The 21,176-nt window shown below is 52.0% G+C and overlaps 1 protein-coding gene across 4 annotated transcripts in view; it reads left to right on the forward strand.

Annotated features, from left to right (window-relative positions):
* The first annotated feature begins 8,193 nt into the window (after positions 1 to 8,193).
* The window catches only part of FKBP5 (FKBP prolyl isomerase 5), a 20,933-nt gene continuing 7,950 nt past the window's right edge, over positions 8,194 to 21,176 (forward strand). Inside the window, exons 1-7 of one of the 4 annotated variants that reach the window (XM_015650478.3) lie at positions 8,194 to 8,273; positions 14,816 to 14,892; positions 17,031 to 17,165; positions 17,345 to 17,462; positions 18,330 to 18,474; positions 18,709 to 18,851; positions 19,808 to 19,922. In XM_015650478.3, coding sequence (XP_015505964.1) covers positions 14,882 to 14,892; positions 17,031 to 17,165; positions 17,345 to 17,462; positions 18,330 to 18,474; positions 18,709 to 18,851; positions 19,808 to 19,922 — 667 coding nt within the window. In that variant the 5' untranslated portion in view covers positions 8,194 to 8,273; positions 14,816 to 14,881. Of the gene's footprint in view, positions 8,274 to 8,729; positions 8,967 to 13,824; positions 14,893 to 17,030; positions 17,166 to 17,344; positions 17,463 to 18,329; positions 18,475 to 18,708; positions 18,852 to 19,807; positions 19,923 to 21,176 lie in introns of those variants that run through there. The other 3 variants (XM_015650479.2, XM_015650481.3, XM_015650482.3) reach the window with 3 other exon arrangements.

Raw genomic sequence — 21,176 nt, forward strand, 5'->3', positions numbered from 1 at the left:
GGGCTGCAGGGTGTGATGCCCAGCCCAGGGTCAGCATTTTGGGCATGGGGAAGGAGCACAGCTGTACCACAGCAGGGTGAGGAAGAGGAGGCACCTGTCTGGCAGATCTGTGGAAGCAGCAGGAGATGAGGGGATCATCAGAGAGGGTGTTCTTGGCTTCTCCAGTGCAGACTTCACCCCATGTTTTTCTGTCCTTGGGGCAGAGCAAGAACCAGGCAGCCACAGCACCAGTCCCCACTGCCCTGAGGGCTCTGTGCCAGGTGGGAAGGCCGCAAAGGCTGGGGACAAGCCCCAGCAGCTGAGGAGGTGCTGCAGGAAACTTTCTTTTCAGGACAAGGATGACTGGCAGCTCGAGAATCTGCACCTGCAGAAACACCAAGGACACACCTGGGAGGGTGGCACAGCTTGGGAGAGTCCCCATTGTTGAAGGGGAGCATGGGGGGCAATGCGAGGACCTGCTGGCCCCTGCCAGTCTGGCTCAGAGGAGCTGCAAGGGGAGAAAATTCTGACCTGGATTTTAGTTTTAAACTTGCGGCAAGTGGTGAAGGTCTGGAGGGTCTTGTTCTCATTGCCATGGTGGTCCTGGCAAGAGGCCATCAGACCGATGTCCTCAGTGGTGCAGGATGAGATGTGGGGTCAGGGGACAGGGACGGGGAGAGCAGCCCCGCTCCTGCAGCAGCCAGCCAGCCCCGGGCAGAGCGAGGAGAGTGGGACAGAGACTCGGCGTCCCTCCCTGGACTCTCCCTCTGTGTGGCATCCTCAGCCCCACATGCTGTCCCACACCAGTGGCAGCACCCCGGAGAGGCTGGCATTTCCTGGGACACACACCGGGGCCCGGTGGAGCCCTGCCTACCCAGGGGCTTTTTGCTCTTGGCAGGGACACGATGAGCAGCACCCAGCCCCGGCTGGACCGGGACCGGCAGAGGGCGGCGGCACCGTGCCCACAGCCTGGGGACCCCGGCCCGGCAGGGACCCCCAACCCAGGGGCAGCGCAGCCTTGGGGGTCCCTGAAATGCCCCCAGCTCTGACACTCCATGAGTCCTGCAGTGGGGGACCTCCTGGAAAGAGGGGGAGTGATGTTTGGGGAGGGAGGGGCAGGCAGGGCTAATCTCTGATGTGCTTGATGGGGGGATTTTGTGGGGTCCCCATTTTTGTGGTGTCCCTCCGCTCGGGGAAGCACCAGAGAGGTGGGAAGGGGGTGGCTGTGCTGAGCTGGGGGATGCATAAATCCCCTTCCCCCCCCGCCCTATCTCAGCCCTATATTTACTGGTGAAGCCGCAGCTTTATTTTGGCAGCTCTCGGCTGGTAAATGTTGGCTTAAACCGAAAACCAGACGACTGACTCACGGCGTCTTAACAAACACAGGAAGGGGCCCCTGGCGCGTGTGGGGTGCTGCCAACCCCGGGGACAGGGGGACCCTCTAGCGGGGTGGGGGCAACCTCAGCTGCAAAGCTCGGTGTGAGCAGGGCATCCTTGTGCAGGCAGGCTTTGCTACAGCGAGGTTCCCTGGGTGGGGGACGGGGGAAGGAGGGGTACAAGCATTGGTGTGCCCCTTCCTCCTTCCCTGCCCTGCGCGGGGGTCTCCCTGCTTGGTGACAAAGCAGCGAGGAATATGAGGCTGAAGGGGCGCTGGGGCGGAGGGCAGCCCGAGACCCTCCCCAGCCTCACCCCATCCGCGGGTTTGCCCCCCACTGTCCAAGCCCATACCCTCCGGGTGAGCCGAGGGGAGCCCCACTTAGCAGGGCGGTGTGTGACACATCCCCCCAACCGCCCTGGCCGCTGTTACCCGAGGGTACAGGATGTTCTCACTCCGCCGAGCTCCCGCTCCCCAAGTTCTCCCCCCTTTCCGCCAGCCCTCAGCCTTCACCTCTCCTCCTCTGCACTGCTTTAACCCTTTTTTTTTTTTGCCCCAAAACACCGCCTTTTCCTCTTATTCTTTTTCTCCTTCATGATTTCCTTTTAATTTCTGCTCAGATGCGCTGAAACTCCCCCTCTGCCCATTCCAGGGCATCCCTGCACCCCCAAGTCGCTGCAGTTCTAGTGGGGTGCCCACCCAATGCCCAACTTTGCAGACACCCCTAGCAAAGTCACCCCACTCGCAGCCTTGCAAAACACTCCAATGAAAAAGTGTGTGTGTGTCTGGGGGTGGGTGTTGGGTGTTTGCTCACCCAGGGGCACAGAGGCTGCCAGCCCCAGCCCCAAGAGGGGGGAGTGTGTTTTTTGGGGGGGCTGAGCTGCCCCTGGCCCCCAACTGGAAGGAACAGACAGTAGCCCTGCAACTCCAGCTTAGGGCAGTGATTCTAGGGGACAGAAGACTCCAAGCACAACCTAATTCCATGTCCCCACACACAGCACACCCCAATTTACTGTGGAGGCGCTCCTGGGGTTTGGGTTGAGGGGCACAGGGGATGCTTTGGAGCAGTCCTGGACTGCTTGTGCCTGAGGGGTTGCCCAGAGACATCTGGGAGTGCACAGAGGTGTTTGGGTGTGCACAGAGGTGTTTCGGGCTGCACAGAAGCACCTGGGGCTCCCTGCCTGAGCCTTTGCCCCCGATGGTGCTCAGGACATGGCAAAGCCGTGGCTGGTGCAGCCCGGGAGGGCAGTAGCCCCTCTAAGGGTGTCCCTTGGCCACAGCAGGATCCAGAGGGATGAAGCACATCCTTGCACGGTGTGGGACACCCCAGCCAGCAGCAGCGAGTCAGGGAATCCCAAATCCTCGGGGAGATGCCCCAGTCTGCCCCCAGCACCCTCTGCTGGCCTGGGACACACCAAGCTGTGCCTGCAGCAGCAAAACCTCCGTGGCAGCTCCAAGTTATGGGGCACAAGGGGATGCAGACCCCAGGGATGTGGGTGCCTGATCCCATGACTTAGGGCTTTCCTAAATCTGGGCCAGCTTTTCACTGTCCCAGGCTGACGGCTTTGGGATGAAGCTGGTGAGAAGTCAACCTTCAAGCTCTCTCTGGAAGAAAAGCAAAAAAAGCAAAAAAAATAAAATAAAATAAAAAAAAAAAATAAAATTCATTGAAAGCTCTGGTTTGCCTCCTCTTGCCAAAACCAATTGTTGATGATTTTTCATGGCTGCTTTGCCTTTGTCTGTGACAGAGGGAACAATGTCAGACATGGTCCTGTTCTCCCACTCTGATTTTTTCCCCCTGAAACGAAGAGGGGAAGGATCCGACTGAAGGACAAGGACCTGTCCTAGGCAAATATCAGCTCCAGGGGCTCCCAAACCTGGCATGAAGGTCTCAGTCTTTCCATCCTCAGAGTTGGCTTTGGGGCTTTGGGGTCTCCTGCAGATGTCCCCCCAGAGCTGCCGAGGGCTGAGGACTGCCCAGCTCAGGGCAGTAGTGGAGGTTGCAAGTGGAACATGGGGATGCAGAAGTGGCTCTGGGAGGACATCCAGGCACCCCACATACCTCCACAAGCCACCCCTGGTGTTGTCCACCAGGGCTCAGGTGGAAAAAATCCTCATGCCGAATAATTCGCGCTGCTGGAAGTAGTGCAATACAGGGAGGTGGGGAGAGCAAGGAGAGGTGATCTTGGGCTGCACCAGTCCGGGCTGAGCTCGAGGCTGGGTGATTTGGAACAGCCAGTTTGGGCGGAAAGTACTCCCTGCAGCTGGGCTCCCCCTCAGTGGGTAATTTTAGCATTAAATTCCCTGAAATGCTGGCGAGCTGGGCTGGGGGAGCAGACCGAGGGTGAGGAGGGGAGGATTTTGGGAGAACTCTCCACGACATTAATGGGGATTCACTCTGGGGATGCTGAAAGGGTGTTGGGGGTGATGCAGGGGGGCATGCAGGGGTTGAAGCCAGGGGAATGAGGAGGCGATATTGGCAGGGATGTCGGGGGGGACATGGGGAGAGCAGGGAGTGGGGGGGATATTGGAGATTGGGGGGATTGGAGAGAGATGACAGGAAGGTCCTGGGAGGTGCAGAGGGGAACACTGGGGGGATGCCGGGGGGGATATTTGGGATGCTGAGGGGGATACTGGCGGGTTGCCAGGTGGGAGGTGGTGCTGAGGGGCCGCACCGGACCCCACCAGCCAGGAGCCCAGAGGGGGCCCTGGCGCTCAGCGGGCCCGGGTGGCCCTGGCCGGGTGCCCCCCCGGCGGCCGGCGCTGAGTCAGGCTGTTCCCGGCCGGTACATCGCGTCCCCACGCCGGGCGCCTGGCACCGCGCCGGCCCGGTGCTGCTCCCGGCAGGGGCACGGCCCGGCCCGGCCCCGGCGGCTCCTCCGGCCTCCTGTGGCTGCGGCTCCCGGCGTGGACAAGCTGAGACCGGGTCCGAAGCACCGGGAGCTGCCAGCGGGGCTTCGCGGGGCGCAGCCGTAGCGCTGGTCTGAATCACGCTGTGTGCCCATCCCCGCCGGGTGTGCCTCTGACCCGGGGCTCTCCTCTCTCTCCCGGAGAGGGGGGGGATCTCCAGCAGCTCTTGCGTCTCAGATCCGTCTGGCAGGAATATCTCCACGACACAGTTGAGTTTCCTCGGGGGGATCGATCCCCGCGCCAAGCCCAGGGCAGAGGTGCCAGCTTGCACCCCCATCCTGAGAGCCCCGCTGGAGCGGGCGCGGAGCCCCAGCCTCCCCCAGCCATCCGCCCACCCGGCAGAGGCTGGTACAGTTCGTTACGTCCAGACCGGAATGTACTTTGTGTTAGAAGTGGCCACAAGCCAGGACGGCAAAGCCGGGCTTTATTTATCCTCCCTGCTCCCGCCCCGCTGCTGCATCCTGCCCTTACTCGTGTGGGGCTGGATCTCCGGCATGGCTGGGGGAGTCCTGGGCTCTGTCCACCTCTCTGCTGCTCATTGCCAGCCAGGGAAGGCAGCGATTTCCCCCGTTTCCTCAGAAGATAAATAATCTGGGAAAATATTTGTGTCCTTTCATGTGGTAAAAGCCGTCCCCGGTGTCTGGAAGGAAGCGGCATGAGCAAGATGGAACTCGGGGGTGGATCTAGGCCCAGTGAAGCCTCTGGAGGGAGATGCCCCTGTCTGCTGGCTTGGGGCGGGGGACGGTTTGCAACATTTTTTGGGTCACAATCTGGTAATTTATGGATTGGAAATGCACTTGGAAAGATTCAGCTCTGGCCACACTGCAGGGTAGAGCAGGATCAGTCCTGTGACAGAACAGGAACTTCTCTGGGGGTCCCCACATGTGTGGGGGATGCATTGGCCCCTCTGCTGTTAAAGGGTCACGATGGGAGCCATGAGTCCAGGCAGAGAGGGGAAGGCTGTGGCAGCCCCGGGGGGATCAGAGGGATTGCCCCAGGCTGGGTCTGGCCCATCATTCCACGACTCCAGCATCCCTCCCAAGGGCCTTCCTGGGAGTTTCATACAGAAAGCACCTTCCCAGCAGCTCTGCATCCCGGGGTTCGAGTGTCCTCACGCCAAGCAAGTGCTCCTGCCCTCCTGCCCCATCCCCCCAGGTCCCCACGTCCCCATGTCCCCGGGTCCCCACCAAGCAAGTGCTCCTGCCCTCCTGCCCCATCCCCCCAGGTCCCCACGTCCCCATGTCCCCACGGTCCGTCCGTCCTGCTGGCAGTTCAGCTGCACCTACAGCCAGTGGCAAGGACACGGTGTTCTCCTGTACTCTGTTGTGCAAGCCCTGGCTGCACCTCCCTTAAACACAAAGCTTCCCACGACCAAGGCACCGGCTCCTGCCATGCTGCACCCCCGGTGCCAGCGGTGAATGGGGCCCTCGGAGGGGTGTGCATGCCTCGGGGTGAGGGTGGGTGAAGCTACGGCATCACCAGGCTGCAAATAAAAAGCTGCTTGGATTCCCAAAATAGACAGTGGTGATCTAGATTTTGGGGGGAAGGATGGGTTTGATCCCCTCGGGAAGGGGAGGATCCCTGCCCCAGGGACCATAGATCTGTGCTGACACACACTAAAGGAAAGCAAGAGAAAAGAAAACCCCACTTCCTCCACTCTCAGGAGATTCATTATGTGGCTCTTCACTGTGCAGCCAAGGTGGAGGGACTCCTCTTCTCCACATGCTCTCGAGGCAGATTAACACTGGTTATTTTTAGCAGAAGACAAGGATGAATAAAAATATCCCCTGCTTTATTTTAATTTCTTTTTTTCTCTCTCTTTCAGGAACGCTGCTCTCACCTCACTCGAGGTGCTTGGGAGCCAGCAGGGCAGGTTCCTTGGCTTTTCTCCCTGCTTCCAGACTTTCCGCAAGACTCCCTGTCCTTTTGGGGCTGGGCTCAGGGCTGGGGCAGGACATGTGTGGCCAGCTGGAGGGCGAGGGGGAACAAGCAGTACCCCTGGCAGGAGTCACAAAGCCAAACGGGATTATTTATGGAACAGATTTCCTCCAGGTTGTGTTACAGGGATGGGGGTGAACAGGGCAGACCCCAGCATCGGGCAAGTGGAGGGTTTAGGATATCTCCCCACCCAAGAAAGCAGAGTGAGCTGAGGGGTCTGGCATAGCAGTGATTTGGAATATGTCTTTTATTTCCTAAAAAAACAATTCTGATGCTTTCTTCCCCTATATTTTTTTCTATGCAAACAAATAAATTTACCAGTTTGTAGTACAAGGACAAATCAGGCTGAGCCTCCTCATTGCTGCCATTGGTCCCATGGGACTTTTTAGGGCTTTGGTGTTGTCTCAGGGGCCTGATGGAATTATGCTGTGGGGTTTCTTGGTATTGCAAACCCACGATATTTTAATTTAGTTTTGTAAATGAATATTTAAAGCTCTTAGAAACTTAAATCTATGAGGAAAATGCTTGAAAACAAAGATGCAAGATTCACCTGGGTTATTTTAGAGGGGGAAAAATTAAATGCCATGAAAATAATAACAATAACAATAACAATAACAATAACAATAACAATAACAATAACAATAACAATAACAATAACAATAACAATAACAATAACAATAACAATAACAATAACAATAACAATAACAATAATAATAATAATAATAATAACAATAATAATAATAATAATTTTCTGAAGTGGGCTTTTATTTTCAATAATTTACAATAATTTTTATTTTTTGTATTTCTGATGAATGACATCAGTCTCTAAACTACAGCTGGGGGAAATCGAACTCAGCATAAAGAGCAGAAAACACCCACCAACACAGTGCTGCCTTCAGCCTGGCCCTGAGGGTTTTATTGGATCAACATGTGGGAATGAGGGTGCAGGTTGGGAGCTGCAGGCACTCATTGCAACACAAACCTGGTAAAAAATGACCACTTTATAAAAACACTCAGAGGTGTCCCAATTTAAATCTACCGCAAACTTTTTTTGCCCCTCTTGGCTTAGGCTCTGCAGCAATGAGGTGTTTAATCACAAAGACACTGATTTCTAATCTCGGGGGGACATTCTGAGGCAGCTCTTGACAAAAATCTTATTTCCTTCATCCCGAACTGGGACATTTCTGCGTGTTCCAGTAGCCTCCGTGCCCTCCAAACCCACATATCCCTATCCCCAACTATGAGGCAATTTTTCACTCTTCAGCGCGGCGTTTCCTGTGGCACTCGGAGGAGATGGGAGGGATTTGGCTCCCCCTCCGCGAGTTAGGGAGGAACGAGGGCACCTCCGGGGCTGGGGTGTCCTTGCGGGGGTCGCATGAAGCCGAGGGGTTGGGGACAGACTGAGGAGCACTGCAGGTGGCGAGGTGCTCTCGCAGCACGACACGGACACCCCGGGGCACCGCACGGGGCCGGGCTGGCCCCGCTCCCCTGTCTCTGTCCCTGTCCCCAGTCCCTGTGCCTACCCCTTGTCTCCAACCCCTGTCCCTATCCCCGTTCCCCTGTCTCTGTCCCTGTCCCCAGCTCCTATCCTCTGTCCCTATTCCGTCCCCAGCTCCTATCCCCTGTCCCCTGCTCCTGTCCCCAGCCCCGCTCTCCTGTCCCTGTCCCTGTCCCTGCCCCCAGCCCCGCTCCCGTTCCCTGTCCTCTGCCCCGCTCCCCTGTCCCTGTCTCTGTCTCCAGCCCCTGTTCCTATCCCCTATCCCCTATCCCCTATCCCCTGTCCCCTATCCCCTGTCCCCTATCCCCAGCCCCGCTCCTCTGGCCCCGCCGGTGCCACCCGGCCGAGTGCGCGGGCACCGTGTGCCCGGGGACGGGCACAGAACTCTGGTTTGCATATCGCCGCCACGGCAGCCAATAAGAACGTGGATTTTGAGACGGGCAGGAGGCGCAGCCAATGAGACGCGAGAGAGGCGGGGCCGGCGCTCAGGGCTGGGTGGCCCGGCCCGGCGGGCGCGCGGGGCCACTCTGAGCCGGGTGGCGGCGGCGACAGCGGCGACAGCGGCAGCGACAGGTGGGACCCGCGGGCTCGGTGTGCCCTGCGAGCGACTGCGGGGACCTGCGGGACCCTCTGTGGGGCTGGAAGAGCGCTGTGGGTGAAGGAGTGCATGGCGCAGTGTGGGGCTGGGGACAGGCGCGCGCGGGGCTGAGGCACTCCACCTGGGGACCTGTGGGGGACATCGGCGTCCCGTGCGGGGCTGGGGGGCTGGGGAGGGGGATGGTGGCACCAGGGGTGCTGTGGGGTGAGGACAGGAGCCCCCATGGAGCCCCCCAAGGGATGCCGCGAGGAGTTCCCGTTCGGTGCCCGAGCGGGGCTGGGGGCCCTGGGATGCTCCGGTACAGCCCGGGATGCTCCGGCACAGCCCGGGATGCTCCGGCAAAGCCCGGGATGCTCTGGCAAAGCCCGGGATGCTCTGGCAAAGCCCGGGGTGTTCCGGTACAGCCCGGGGTGCTCCGGCACAGCCCGGGATGCTCCGGCAAAGCCCGGGATGCTCTGGCAAAGCCCGGGGTGTTCCGGTACAGCCCGGGGTGCTCCGGTACAGCCCCGGGGTGCTGCTCGCCAGAGGGAATTTTTCTTTTCCCCTCTTCACCTCCCCATCCGAGGCTCCCGAAGCGTTTCTTTTGACACCACCGACCAGAGACACCCCGCAGGGTGTGTGCATCACTATACAGAGCCCTTGGCAGCAGGTAGAAGTTGTTGCACAAGGTAAATGTGACTTTGTTGGGTTTTTTTAAAAAAGTTTCTGCGATTTTCCCCCTCCTCTCCGGGCATGAAAACTCTTCCAGAGCTTCTGTTTTTAAAATGCACGTTTGAGTGAGCTTGCTCTTCCCAAGAAACTGGTTTTTACACAATGGGCTGTAGGAACTTGTGGGAGATGTGTCTGTAATGGCTGTGTCCCCAGGCTGCAGCTTCTGCAGTGCAGAAATACACTGCACTGTATTTCTGTCCCCACCAGTGCAAATAATGAAAGTACCCTTAAAAATAAAATATAATGTGAAAAAAAAAAAAAAAAGCCAGAAACTGATACTTTATGGCTTTAAACAGAGTTAAATAGTGTCTCACCCTAACAAGCTATCAAACCAGAAGTGGGTATGAGGACATCACTGGGGTACCAAAACCAACCTGGGAACTGGTATTAAAAGTTAAAAAAAGTGGAAAGCACAAATTGCTCCTTCCTTTAAAAGGTGATAAAGCTGTCTCCCTCCTGCCTCCTCCTATCCTGTTTAAGGGCTGGAGAGAAGAAAGTCATTAAATATATCAGGCAGAGTCTGTAGCTAGCTTTTATGGGCTGTCTTTCCAAAGGTGCTCTGGGTTTGATTTGGGTGGCAGTGTTGCAAGTCAGAGATACTTGGGTTGTGTTTCCAGCCTGATACTCTGGAAATGGGACAACATTTCTGAGGAGGGGACAGAAACATCCCTGACAGGGAGGGAACAACATCCACCACCTCCAGGGGGTTAACCGGGAGCATGGGGCTAAGCAGGAATCCAGATGGTGCAGGAGTTTTGCAGCACAGGGGTGGAATGGAGAGGTCCTGGGTGGGCTGCTGGTCCTTGGAGGGGTGCTGGTGCTCATCCCCAGCATGGTGGGTGATGGCAGCAGCATGGGGAGTGCAGGAGGAAAAGGTGTGATGGAGCCAGGGGTGCTGGTGGAGGAAGGAGTGGCCAAGGACTTTTCTGAGGGCTCGGGTGATGGAAGTGGGGTTTGTGCTGGGGAAAATGTGTGGTGGTGTGGAAAAAAACCCCAGCAGATTGCTGGGGAGTCGGTGAAGTTTTCTCCTCTGCTGAAATGCACTGGGAGGGATGACAGCATGCAGCCTTGCTGGTGGCTCTGGGGGATGGAGGGGTCCAGTGTGGAAGGTTGACAGCACACAGACTGCTTATGGTGCCCATCCTGCCCACAACAGAGCTGGGATAATTGCTCATGCAATTATCTTTTCTTGTTTGTTTGGCTGGTTTTGTTTTTTTTTTCAATAAATGCAAATAACTTCATCTTCCCAAGGCTGTGTTTGCCAGCACACACTTCAGTCATGTTGAGATCCTATCCTGGCACTGTTAGAGCACCTTCTTGCTGGGATGAGCCAAAAAAAAAAAAAAGGACAATTCCTGAGTAAAAAGCAAACTGCATCCCTCAGGAACATCACTGCTGTGTAGTTTTAATTAATTACCTGCTTGCAGAAGGAGAAAGTTTGCTGGAAAGTTTGAGATGCTTGGCACCAAGACCTCCTCAGGCAGGCTACAGCTCCCTGACTGGCTCAAGGGGAAAATATTTTGTAAATGGTTTGAAAAATAGTTTGTCCTCAGTTATTTGTCCTTTTATACTATTTTATATCCATTTTATTTTATAGACACCTGCGGTTACATGAATTTATATAAAGTTGTTGCAGCCCCTTGTGGGAGCTGTGAAGCTCCTACTGATCTTGTGCACATAACAGGGAAATAGATATTAGTTAGCAAGGATTTTTTTTTATTATTATTTTAATGTTCTGTGCTTGTGGGTGTAAAGAAGTGGCCACGAGTGCTCTAATGTACAAGTTGTTCATGTAACTTGTTTGTCATGGGGCTGACAAGCTTTTTCCATAACTAGTAATTGTGTTTAGGAAGGATTTCTGATTTTGCAAGCGAGTGTGCTGGAAAATTAGGAAAATAATAGTAAAATAACTGTCAGAAGTGAAGAGTTGAGGACGGACTGCAGTTAAATCATCTTCTATCTGCAGTGTCCCATTTTTGTAAATAGCAATATTTACATTATGTAATATTCTTAGATGGAAAAATATTCTCATTTCAAGTGCTTTTTGATTTACATTAAATTTAACCGCTTAATAAAACAAGCCCTGGGAGGCACTGCCTGGCAAAAACATCATTCCTGGGATGTGACACCATCCCAAAAAAGGAGCCCAGGTGGGAGCAGCCTCCCTTCCCACCCCAGGTGATGCACACAGCGTGTGCCTGTGCATGTGTGTCAGTGCTGGCAGGGGCTGGGTGACCTGCTGGTGGTGCAGCATTGCCCCCAGAGCCGTGGTGTCCTCTGCCCCTCCTGCTCCTCACAGTGTCCCCAGCCATGGCAGTGCCACCCCAGTCCCCTCCTGCAGTTTGTCCTCTTGTGGTGCTTCTCCAAGAAATCCTCATTTGGCACCAGAGCAGGCTGGTGTTTCACTGGGAATTGCCGTTTGCCCAAAATAATTTGGCATTTATAGGTCCCTGGTGCAGATGGTCTTGGGTGCTGAGTTATTTCTGGGTGCCAGTGCTGCTGGCGCCAGTGCCAGATGCTGAGGCAGGGATTCCCCCCTTGGGATTCAGCTCTGGGATGCTCCAGGTGCTGCTGAGCCCTCGGGGATAAATCATTAAACACAGAATTCCCACTGCCAGGGGTCACCAAGCAAGCAAGCAAGCTGCTTGGAGAAAACCCCAAATCTGTTGCGAGCATTGAGATGCTTTTAGAAACTAAAAGAAAAAAGAAATTAAAAAAAATTTCCAAGTTTAATTGCCACATTTATTCCAGAGAAAAGGCTAAATTAAAACAGAATTGGCAAACAAGGAGTTTCTTGTTTATTCCCATTTTGTATTTATTTTAGTTCCCGCCAAGCTGTCACTTGAAATTCAATTTGCTCAGTATTGCTGTTGCTTCTGCCAGGAGGCTGTTCCAAGTCGCCTGTGGAGGGCTTGGACTTCACTTGTGTGCTGTAGGGGAGGGAAATTTCACATTTAACAGCCAGAGGTGGAATATTTAATTCCAAAAAGCCTGGCTGGTCTGTTGTCCCTGGTTGTTTTGACCAGGGGAGAAGACATGACTGAAAGGAGCCTGCTCATTTTTGGTGGCAGAAAACCCAGTGAGAGGGTGCCAAAGAGTGGGTAGTGGCATGTCAAGTACTTTCTCACATTTTACAGATGGTTTATATAACCTGCTTGGCCATATTAATATATTTTTTCCCGTCCAGTTACATAATCCCAATTTATGAAAGCTTTAGGAAGTTGATTCCCCACTGTTACATGTCTATGTTACACCCTCTGAGCTTGTTAGGATGCTTGGCCTCCCTGCTAGGCATCTCCCAAGAAGCTCAGGCTGGTGTGGAACAGCTGTTTATACACTCATTATTGCTATAATTTCTATAATTTATATTTCTTTAATTATTTTGTTTTAGCCATCATCAAAGGCTGAGTCAGCCTCTTGTAGGCAGGGTGGGTGCAGGCTGGTGCCTCTCCCAGCTGATGCAGAGCAAAGGCTTTGGGCATTCGTGCTTTTCCCAGTATTTTGAGAATCTGTTGCTTGTGGCAGAGATTTGCTGTGATTTTTGTGGTGGAAGCAGCTGAAATCCTTGCTGGGGTCAGGGATGGCTTGGGGGCAGGTAGGAAAGGAGCTGCAGAGGCATCCATGTGTAAAATCCTCGGCCTCATCCTGCCCCTGTCACCTTCTCCCCTGGGGACAGCAGCTCCCCACAAATGGCTGTGGATTTTGCTTTCCCCAGTATAATTTGTCCTTCAAAATATAGGAGGGAAAAAATAAAATGCTGCTTTTTTCCTTAATTCCCTTTCACATTAAAGTGGAGGGCGTTGTGTGTCGTACCCACTCTGGAGGAGATGGACCACAGGCTGCTCACAAGAGAGTTCACAGGAGCTTTATCCATCTGATTTTTTATTTTTTTTTTTCATTTTGAAGCAGCCTGGGAAAACCACCAAACAAGCATTTCCTTGCTAGAAAACCAGCAGAAGAGCCAGATTGTTTTTAATAGGTTTATATTGTAAACTGAGGGGATAAAGCCACTCCTCTCTGAAAGTCATTTGTGTGTTGCTGGCACAAGCCTGTTCACCTCACTCCAGGGGATGCAGAGAGACTGAACCCATCTTGCTTTTGCCTGAGATATTTATTCTGGCAGGGTTAGTGACCCATCCTGCTCACTTGTTCCTCTCACTGCAGCTGAGGAACAGCCTCTTATTCCACATACTTAGAAAAAAAAAAATACTTATGACTTGAACCTTAAATAAAACCATTTCAGAAGCTTAAAAATATTAGCTAGAATTAGCAGAATGATGGGAACCACCATTCCCATCCCACTGTGATGGGAACATCCACTGCGGTATTTAAATTTATTTACTGCACGCAGTAGCTTTCTTTTTCACTCTGTTATCCTCTTAATTGTTTTAAAACCTTCCTGTGTTGGTGCTTTTCTGGTAAAAGGCAGATCCTCCAAGGTCTTTGGGAGGTGACTGGGGACTGCATCCCCCTCTGAAGTGTCCCCACAGTGTGGGTGGCACTTTTTGGTACCGGGGTCTCCGTGGCATTCACCCTGGAGCACGGACTGGCCATGGGTAAAGGAGACCAAAGGATTGTCCTTCCATGGTGAATCAGGGCTCACCCTGGGTGCCATGGGGGCTTCTCAGGGTGCTGAGCAATTCAAGCAGCTCTGTTTGCATTTTGTTTTTTTGTTTGCATAGAAGTTGCCATGCCTGGCCTGCTGGGATGTTGGCTGCTTGCATAGCATGCACGCTAGGAAGTAAATTGATCCATGGGAGTTCTTAGTTGGTGAACAATAGTTTCAATTTCATGGCTTCCCTGTTTATTTTGAAGGAAGGGGAGAAAGTCAAGTGGCCAGGATTAAAAAAAAAAAAAAAGAAAAGAAAAAAAGAAAATATATTAATTAACTGTGATGTGTGAGTGTGAGAAATGGCACTCAATGTCTGGGTATGTCCTTATGTGTTGGGATGGAGCTGAGATGAAGATGCTTGTCCATCTTATTAAGGTCATATTTTGTTAGAAATCACAATTTTAAGTTATTACCATCACCTTCATTGGTCTCTGTTCAGCAGACTGGCCCTGAGATGTCTTAAAACACCCTCATCCAGGAGAAATCACTGCTCTGGTCTTCCCCCTCCTGCTGCACAGGCACAGCTTGCTCAGCAAGAAGGGATTTTATTAGGAAGAAGTGGTTGTAGTGATGGAAGGGGAAGCAATCCACTGTGGGACAGTGGAGAGAGCCACTAACTGGGTTATCCTTCATTATCAGTCTGTGCAGGGATGCATGTGCAGCCTCGTGCTGCTGTCCAGCTCGAGGGGCTGGGATTTGGGGTGGTGATCACCAGGATCCAGGGCCCCACATCCCCCAGCTGTGCTTTCAGATTTGTTGTTTTTAAGCTTGACCTTTGCGTTTTCAAGAAACTCCCTCCTGTGTTGCAATCCAAAGCTTTTAGGGCTGCTGTGGTGCCGTGGAAGCAAAAGTGCTTTGTGCTAAGTGGGTCTTAAAAAACAAACCCCAGAGCAGCCAGCTCTTATTTTTTTTTCATCCTGTTAATTTTCATCCCAGTGAAACAATTGGACAGGGTATAGCTTTGATTTATTTATTTTAAAGCTGATGGTAAGATGCTATTTTGTGGAAACAGCAAGTCAAAACAGATTTTGGCCATAGTCTTCATCACCCCTCTCTGATCATGGTGGAGCATGATCTGTGTCTCAAAACTGCTCTGTTCTTCCTTCTTCTGAAATCCTGTTTTAGAATAAAGCACATGTGGTTTTTTTAGTCTTTTGGTTTTTTTTTTCTTTTTGTCCCCTCTCCTCTTACCAGGTGTTTCCCTGTGGTGTCTCCGGGCCTGGACTCTCCCTGCACCTTCAAACCTTCTCCAAGGATTGCATGGTGGCAAGGTGAGACCCCTCAAAACCCTTCCCAGTCATGCTCTTCCCTGTCCCTTTCCCCTCCTGTGAGCCTCTGGGAGGGATCTGCAACATGAAGTTTCCATTTGGAGCTGGCAAATTCCCGGTATGCTGATTTCTAGGAAACGTGGCTGGGGATCGTGTGGTTGGTGAAACCCTAGCATGTGTGATACCTGTCTGTCCTCAGCCCAGGGTCACACATCTGCATCCCATTGTGAATTTTCACCGATTTCTCAGTGTTGGGAGGCAGCAACGCCTTTGGTGGAGAGGGAATTGTAAAATTCAAAGGCTTGTTTTTATTTATTTCTGTGCTTCTCTGACCCATCCGTGTTTATATCCCAGGGAAATGGAGCAGTGTGGATGTTCAGAGGAGGGAGGATGGTTTATCCTGGCTTCATTTACAGCCTTAAAACATTAATCTTGTGGGTAGTAGCAGGAACAGGAAAGCAGGATCTGCTTGGGGTGTCAGAAACACCCCAGGGGCTTTCACACAGAGTAATTAATTAATGCCCTCCCTGTATCCAGAGTATACAAACATGAAGATTCGGGCTCTGACACCAGCAGAAAGCTTGCTGTGCTCAGTGACATAGCTGCCTGCTTGCTATTTAAACCTCGGGGAATAGCAGATATAACTTTTTTTTGCCCTACAACTATTTGTTTCAAATTAATTGGGATTTTGGCCTCTGGCCAGCCTCCTCCTGTCTCTCCAAATGGGACATAAGTGGGAGCAGTGCACTCTTTTCTCTAACCTAGTTGGAGCTGTTTTTGCTGGACAGAGAAGCCATGAGCTCTTTCATAACGTGGGCCACATCTTAATAGCCGGGTCTTGTGGGCTCCATCCCTCCCACTGCTGCTGACGCAGAGCGTCTCCCCTCCCGCCCGCCTTGGCCGGCTTCCCTGGATGACTCCTCTAATTGCTTACGTAGAAAAATAATGAGAAGGATGCGTAGGGTGTATTTTTAGATGTCTCTTGGTGGGATTTAGCAACCAGCAAGCCGGAGCCAGCACCTCCCTGTCCGTCTCCTGCATCCAGAGGTGGCTGCTTGGTGGACTTGGGGAGGTTCTGTCCAGGAGCTGGTGATTCTTGGGCAAGCTTCTCTGCTTTTTTTGGGCTTCTCCTGGTCCTTATGGGTGGGATATGGATGACGTGTGCCTGGTGCTGAGGAGGATCTGTGCTGGGAATCCCTGAGCTGGTGCACGGTGCCGATGCCATGCCTGTGCTGGGATGGGCACCACCACCTCCTCACTTCTCTCCAACAGGAAGGCTGTGGTGGCTTCCCACCCAAATCATTGATTCATGGAATGGTTTGCATTGGAAGGAAACCTTAAAGGCCATCTAATCCAGCCCCTCCACCATAAGCAGGGTCACCTTCCACTAGATGAGGTTGCTGAGGGGTCTGTCCAAACTCACCCAAATGTTCCTAGGAATGGGGTGTCCATCACCCTTTAGGGTAACCAGTGCTTCACTACCCACATCATCAAACATTTCTTCCAAATCCATGGCACATATTCCAATAAATACCTGTGAGATAATGGGTCTTACCACATGTTGCTTTGCTTTGTAAATGCTTTTTTTTTTTTTTAAGGTGTTCCCATCTGAAACCCCAGCAGCACAGAGGAAAGGGAGCAGACACAGAATGCCATTAAATATCACCCCAAAGACTGTGATAATTGAGCCTTGCAACAAGTAGTTCCCTTATTTTTTTCTCTGCTTCTTCCATTTCAGGGCTCTTTGTGTCTCGGTGGCTTCCTGTGCTGGGGGGGCCGGGCTCCAGTCCTTCCCTTTCCACCCGGGTGTGAGGAAAGCAATTCTTCTTGCAGAGCGACTTATCTCTCCTTGGAGCTGAAAACATCCTTTCTTTGCTCTTTCTGAATCCCCCAAATGAATGATTTCTCCTGCTGGTTAGCATCAGCTTCCACGCTGAAGACTGTGGGAAAGTTTCACAATTAGAGTGGCTTTAATAGATCTGGTTTATGTCTTAAAAAACCCATCGCTTTCTAATTCTCCATCACATGTTTCCTTGATGATGTGTCGCCCAGCAGTGCAGCTACCAAAATAGCCCCATGGTCTGAAGGAAATCATCAGGAAATATGTTTTTGAAACTGTAGGCAATTCTTTTTTTCACCAGGAACCATTGGAAAAAGTCTGTGTTCAGTGGAAAACGTGGCTTTTCTGGCACCTTGGCTGCTTATGTGGTGACATTTGGGAGCACAGTGCTCCAGCAGTTTGTCCAGAAACCCCCTCAGTTCCTTAGATTCTTGCTGTGAGTTTTCTCTTTATCCACCCAAATAGTTGGCATTCTTTTGGTGTTGGGTTTGCTTCAATTTTTGGGGGAAATTCTTTCTTGTGCATTGTCTTTCCATGCAGGAAAGACACCCTTTCCTCTTCAAGCACCTCCTGTGGTCCTGCCAGGCTGAGGGAGTGTGTGCTGTGTCCCCCCAGGTCTAAGGAGACCATGACCACTGATGAGGCCACCAAGAGCGAAGGGGAGGTGCAGACAGCGGCTCTGGCTGAGCGTGGGGAAGACATCACACCGTCCAAGGACCGAGGGGTTCTGAAGGTAAGGGGGATCTGCTGAGAGTGTCCCACCTTCCTGTGCTTTGGGGTGCATGGTCACCTCGCTGGGCTGCATCCCCAGCCCTCAGGATCACAGTTCCAGGGCTGTAGAATTGAGTTCTTTCATTTCAAAGGCAAAGAGGATGAGCATTGCTTGAGTAAAAGAGGATGGAGTGGTGGTTGAGGCTGGTGGGACCAGGCTGCTCCCTGAATTTCACTGCTATTGTGTTCCCAATCAGATTATTAGCTGTAAATCCACAAAGCATTTCTGTGTGTGACTCATAGACATTAGAAAGAGCACATTACTGAGGTCATACAGTCTGCTTCACAGCCCTTTTTTCATATTCAGGGCCATTTCTGAATAGTTCTGCTCCTCAGCACTTACACTTCTCCACTTGAATAGGACCTTTCCTCCAAGAATAGCATCCTCCCCTGCTCCATCCTCAGCTCGAGAACTGCTTGTTCCCGGCTGCAGTGTTCAGAAAAAAGTGTTGACAAGGAGTGAGTAGTGAACTGACACACCCCTGTGAGTAAAATGTGTACGGACAGAGAGAGCGAGTGGAGCTGCATTCACTGCAGGTTTGGAACCAGGGTGTTTATCTACCCAGTATGGACTGCTTTCTGCCCCCAGCCCTGTCCAGCTCCATTGCTGTGGTTCCAGTTTGAGATTTGTTTTTAGGAGCTGATAAAGAGCAAATTTAGGGGCAAACTGAATAGTTCCCCCCTGAGCCTTCCTGTTATTTAGGGCAGCACTGGGGTGTACGTGCATGTATACATGTATATATTTTTATGTAAATGCACATGTGTGTATCTCTCTCCCCCTCCATATGCATCCTTTGGCCCCAACTAATGGCTGGTTTCTCTCTCTCAGATAATTAAGAGGCCTGGGAGTGAGAATGAGTTTCCCATGATCGGAGACAAGGTTTATGTGCACTACAAGGGAAAACTGGCCAACGGGAAAAAATTTGACTCCAGCCGCGATCGGAATGAGCCTTTCATCTTCAGCTTGGGCAAGGGTGAGCTGGTCCAGGGGTGTCCTTCCATGGGATGGTGGAGGGTGGGATCACCCTGGGGCAGGAGGATCAGCTGACCCTGTTGCTGCACAACTGTGTCAGTCCTGCCTTTCATGACTTGTGAATGTCGGGGTTTTTTTGGGTGCCCAAAAAAAGGTGCACCTTACCGCACCCAGGCTGCGTTTTTTCCCAGGATGCTGGTTTCTCCCTCCTGCCTGACATCTGCCTTTCTTCTAGGTCAGGTAATCAAGGCATGGGACATTGGGGTGGCCACCATGAAGAAGGGAGAGATCTGCTACTTGCTCTGCAAACCCGAGTACGCGTACGGCTCTGCTGGGAGTGCCCCCAAAATCCCCTCCAATGCCACCCTCTTTTTTGAGGCAAGTAATGCTGGTGAGCTGGTGTGTGAATGAGCAAGCTCACTCCCTTTCTGCCTTGCCAGCCAGCTCATAAATAAATTTTTTTTAAAAAAACCACACACACAAAAAATAAAATATAATAATAATAATAATAATAATAATAATAATAATAATAATAATAATAATAATAATAGTTCCAAAGCCCAAACAACAACAATTAAAAAAAACCAAAACCTCACAACAACAAAAAAAACCAACCAAAACCCAGCTTGGATTCCTGAAACGTGTCCCTCTGCTCCAGGAAGCACTGCCAGGGCTTTCTCAGAAATGAGTGTCTGAGCTGGAAGGCTAGGACTGAAACCCCAGCTTAGCAGAGTCCTGGTGCTGGGGCGGGGAGTGGCCAGATTCCTGGTTTCAACATGCTCATGGGAAGGAGAAAGCAGCTGGGAAATGCCTCCAGGTGCTAAAAATCCATTAGTGCTGAGGGGTGATAGGAAAATTAAGCTTTTGGCACAGAGGGCTCCCTGGGCAGGGCTTGTTGGGACAGGTCAGGAGGAGGGAGTCTGTCCTAAATTAAGGCTCAGGTCTTCCAAGTGGAGTGTGGACCAAGCTGAGGCTCAAAGCTGCTCCCATCAGAGGATGAAGAGGAAGCTCCTGCCCACACTGGGAGACTTGCACAGCATCTTCCAGCAGCAGCTGTGTTGTACCTTAACAGGTTCAATAAACTTATTTTTGCTGTTACTTTGTGTTATGCTTCAGGTACTGGATGTGTCCCAGTTTCTAATTAATCGCGTGTATTATGCTGTGGTTTGGATCTGGGTTTTTTGGGTAACTTCTGCTCATCAGCTGAACAGAGAATTAGCTGGCTTGGTTCTCCAGCCAGGGGATGAACTGCTGCTTTGTGGCTCTTCTGTTGTTTTTCTGTTCTCCTTTTCCCCTCCCTATGCTCTGCCCACTTTTTCTTTATTATTTTTTAGGTCGAGCTGCTTGACTTCAAAGGTGAGGACTTGTTTGAGGATGGAGGAATAATCCGGAGGATCAAGAGGAAGGGAGAAGGTTACTCCAACCCCAATGAAGGTGCTACCGTGGAGAGTGAGTGCTGTATCCGCTGTGGGATAACTGGAGGGATCAGCCTGTCCTGAGCTGATCCCTGGCGAGAAGCTGCTGGGAGTGCACAGGCTGAAGGTGGCCATGCATCCTGGTGGGATGCAGTTACATCCATCCAGAGGCTAGATGGGATGGAGAGCGGCTGGGGATGCTCCTCTGAGCTCTCCTTGGCCGGCCCCTGTGGTGGCCCTGCCAGAGCTGCTGCCCTGCAGGGCTGGGTGGAAAAGCAGCAGCTCAGGAAAACTTCTGAGCTGCTCAGGCAGCAGCTGAGGGGAGGATGGAAGCATCAAACCCCCGTGGGGTTTCAGGGCTCTGTCATCCCCCCTGACCCTTCTGCATCCCAGTGCAGTGTCCAGGGTGCTCTGGGATGTGCCATCTGCCAATGTCCCTGGCTCTGCCTTGCCTCCAAAGCATCAGTTGCCAGCCCTTTCTCCCTCAACACTTGCTAAGGATTTTGGACACTCAGCAGTTTCTTTCGCCTCATTCCAATGTTGATGGTATTTTTGGGAGGTCTCATCACATCTCTCACAGAATGGGGCTTTTTCCTTCCCTTATGGGCACAGGACTGTTGATGGTGAGGGGAAGGAAATTATTACAAGGGGTTTGCTGAGGCTGGGGTGGTATCAGCTGACACAGGAGGATGAGGAGCTCACATCCCATTGGGCTCTTCTTCTTCTGGTCCCATTTCTGGAGCAGACATTTCATGGGGCTGGGCAGGGGAAGGCAGACTGGGATTTGGGTTTTTTTTCTTCCCAGGAACTGCTCAGACACATACACAGAGCTTGCTCCATATGGGAGGTATTTACTTTCTTTTTTTAATTCCAGAGGTCCTGTACACAAAGATTCTAAAGTCCCTTTAGTGACTGAGAAATTGAATCTGAGCTGTGAGACCTTATAGAGCTCACGGCTTTAAGTGGCTGGTTCTTCTAATGAGGCTCTCTTTTAGGAAAAAATGAGATTTTGTCTCATATTCTACTGTCTGAGTGGTGGTCGCTGTGCTGGGGGTGGCACAGCAGCTGTGGGGACACAGCAGTCCACCCTGGGTCAGGGCTGTGATGGTTTACCTCAGCTGTGTATTTTGGGAGGTGCTGGAATTAAGCTGAAAGAAACCACGCTTCCAGGAGCAAGTACCTCCGGGTTTTTATAGGCTTTAATTTGTACAAACCCTAAATCCCAGTTCTGGTCCCTAAAACCTGTGCTGCAGTTGAAATCTGGCATTCCAGCTTTTTTACATCCTTT

Source organism: Parus major, chromosome 26 (genome assembly GCF_001522545.3).
Source record: "Parus major isolate Abel chromosome 26, Parus_major1.1, whole genome shotgun sequence".
Classification (NCBI taxonomy): Eukaryota; Metazoa; Chordata; class Aves; order Passeriformes; family Paridae; genus Parus; species Parus major.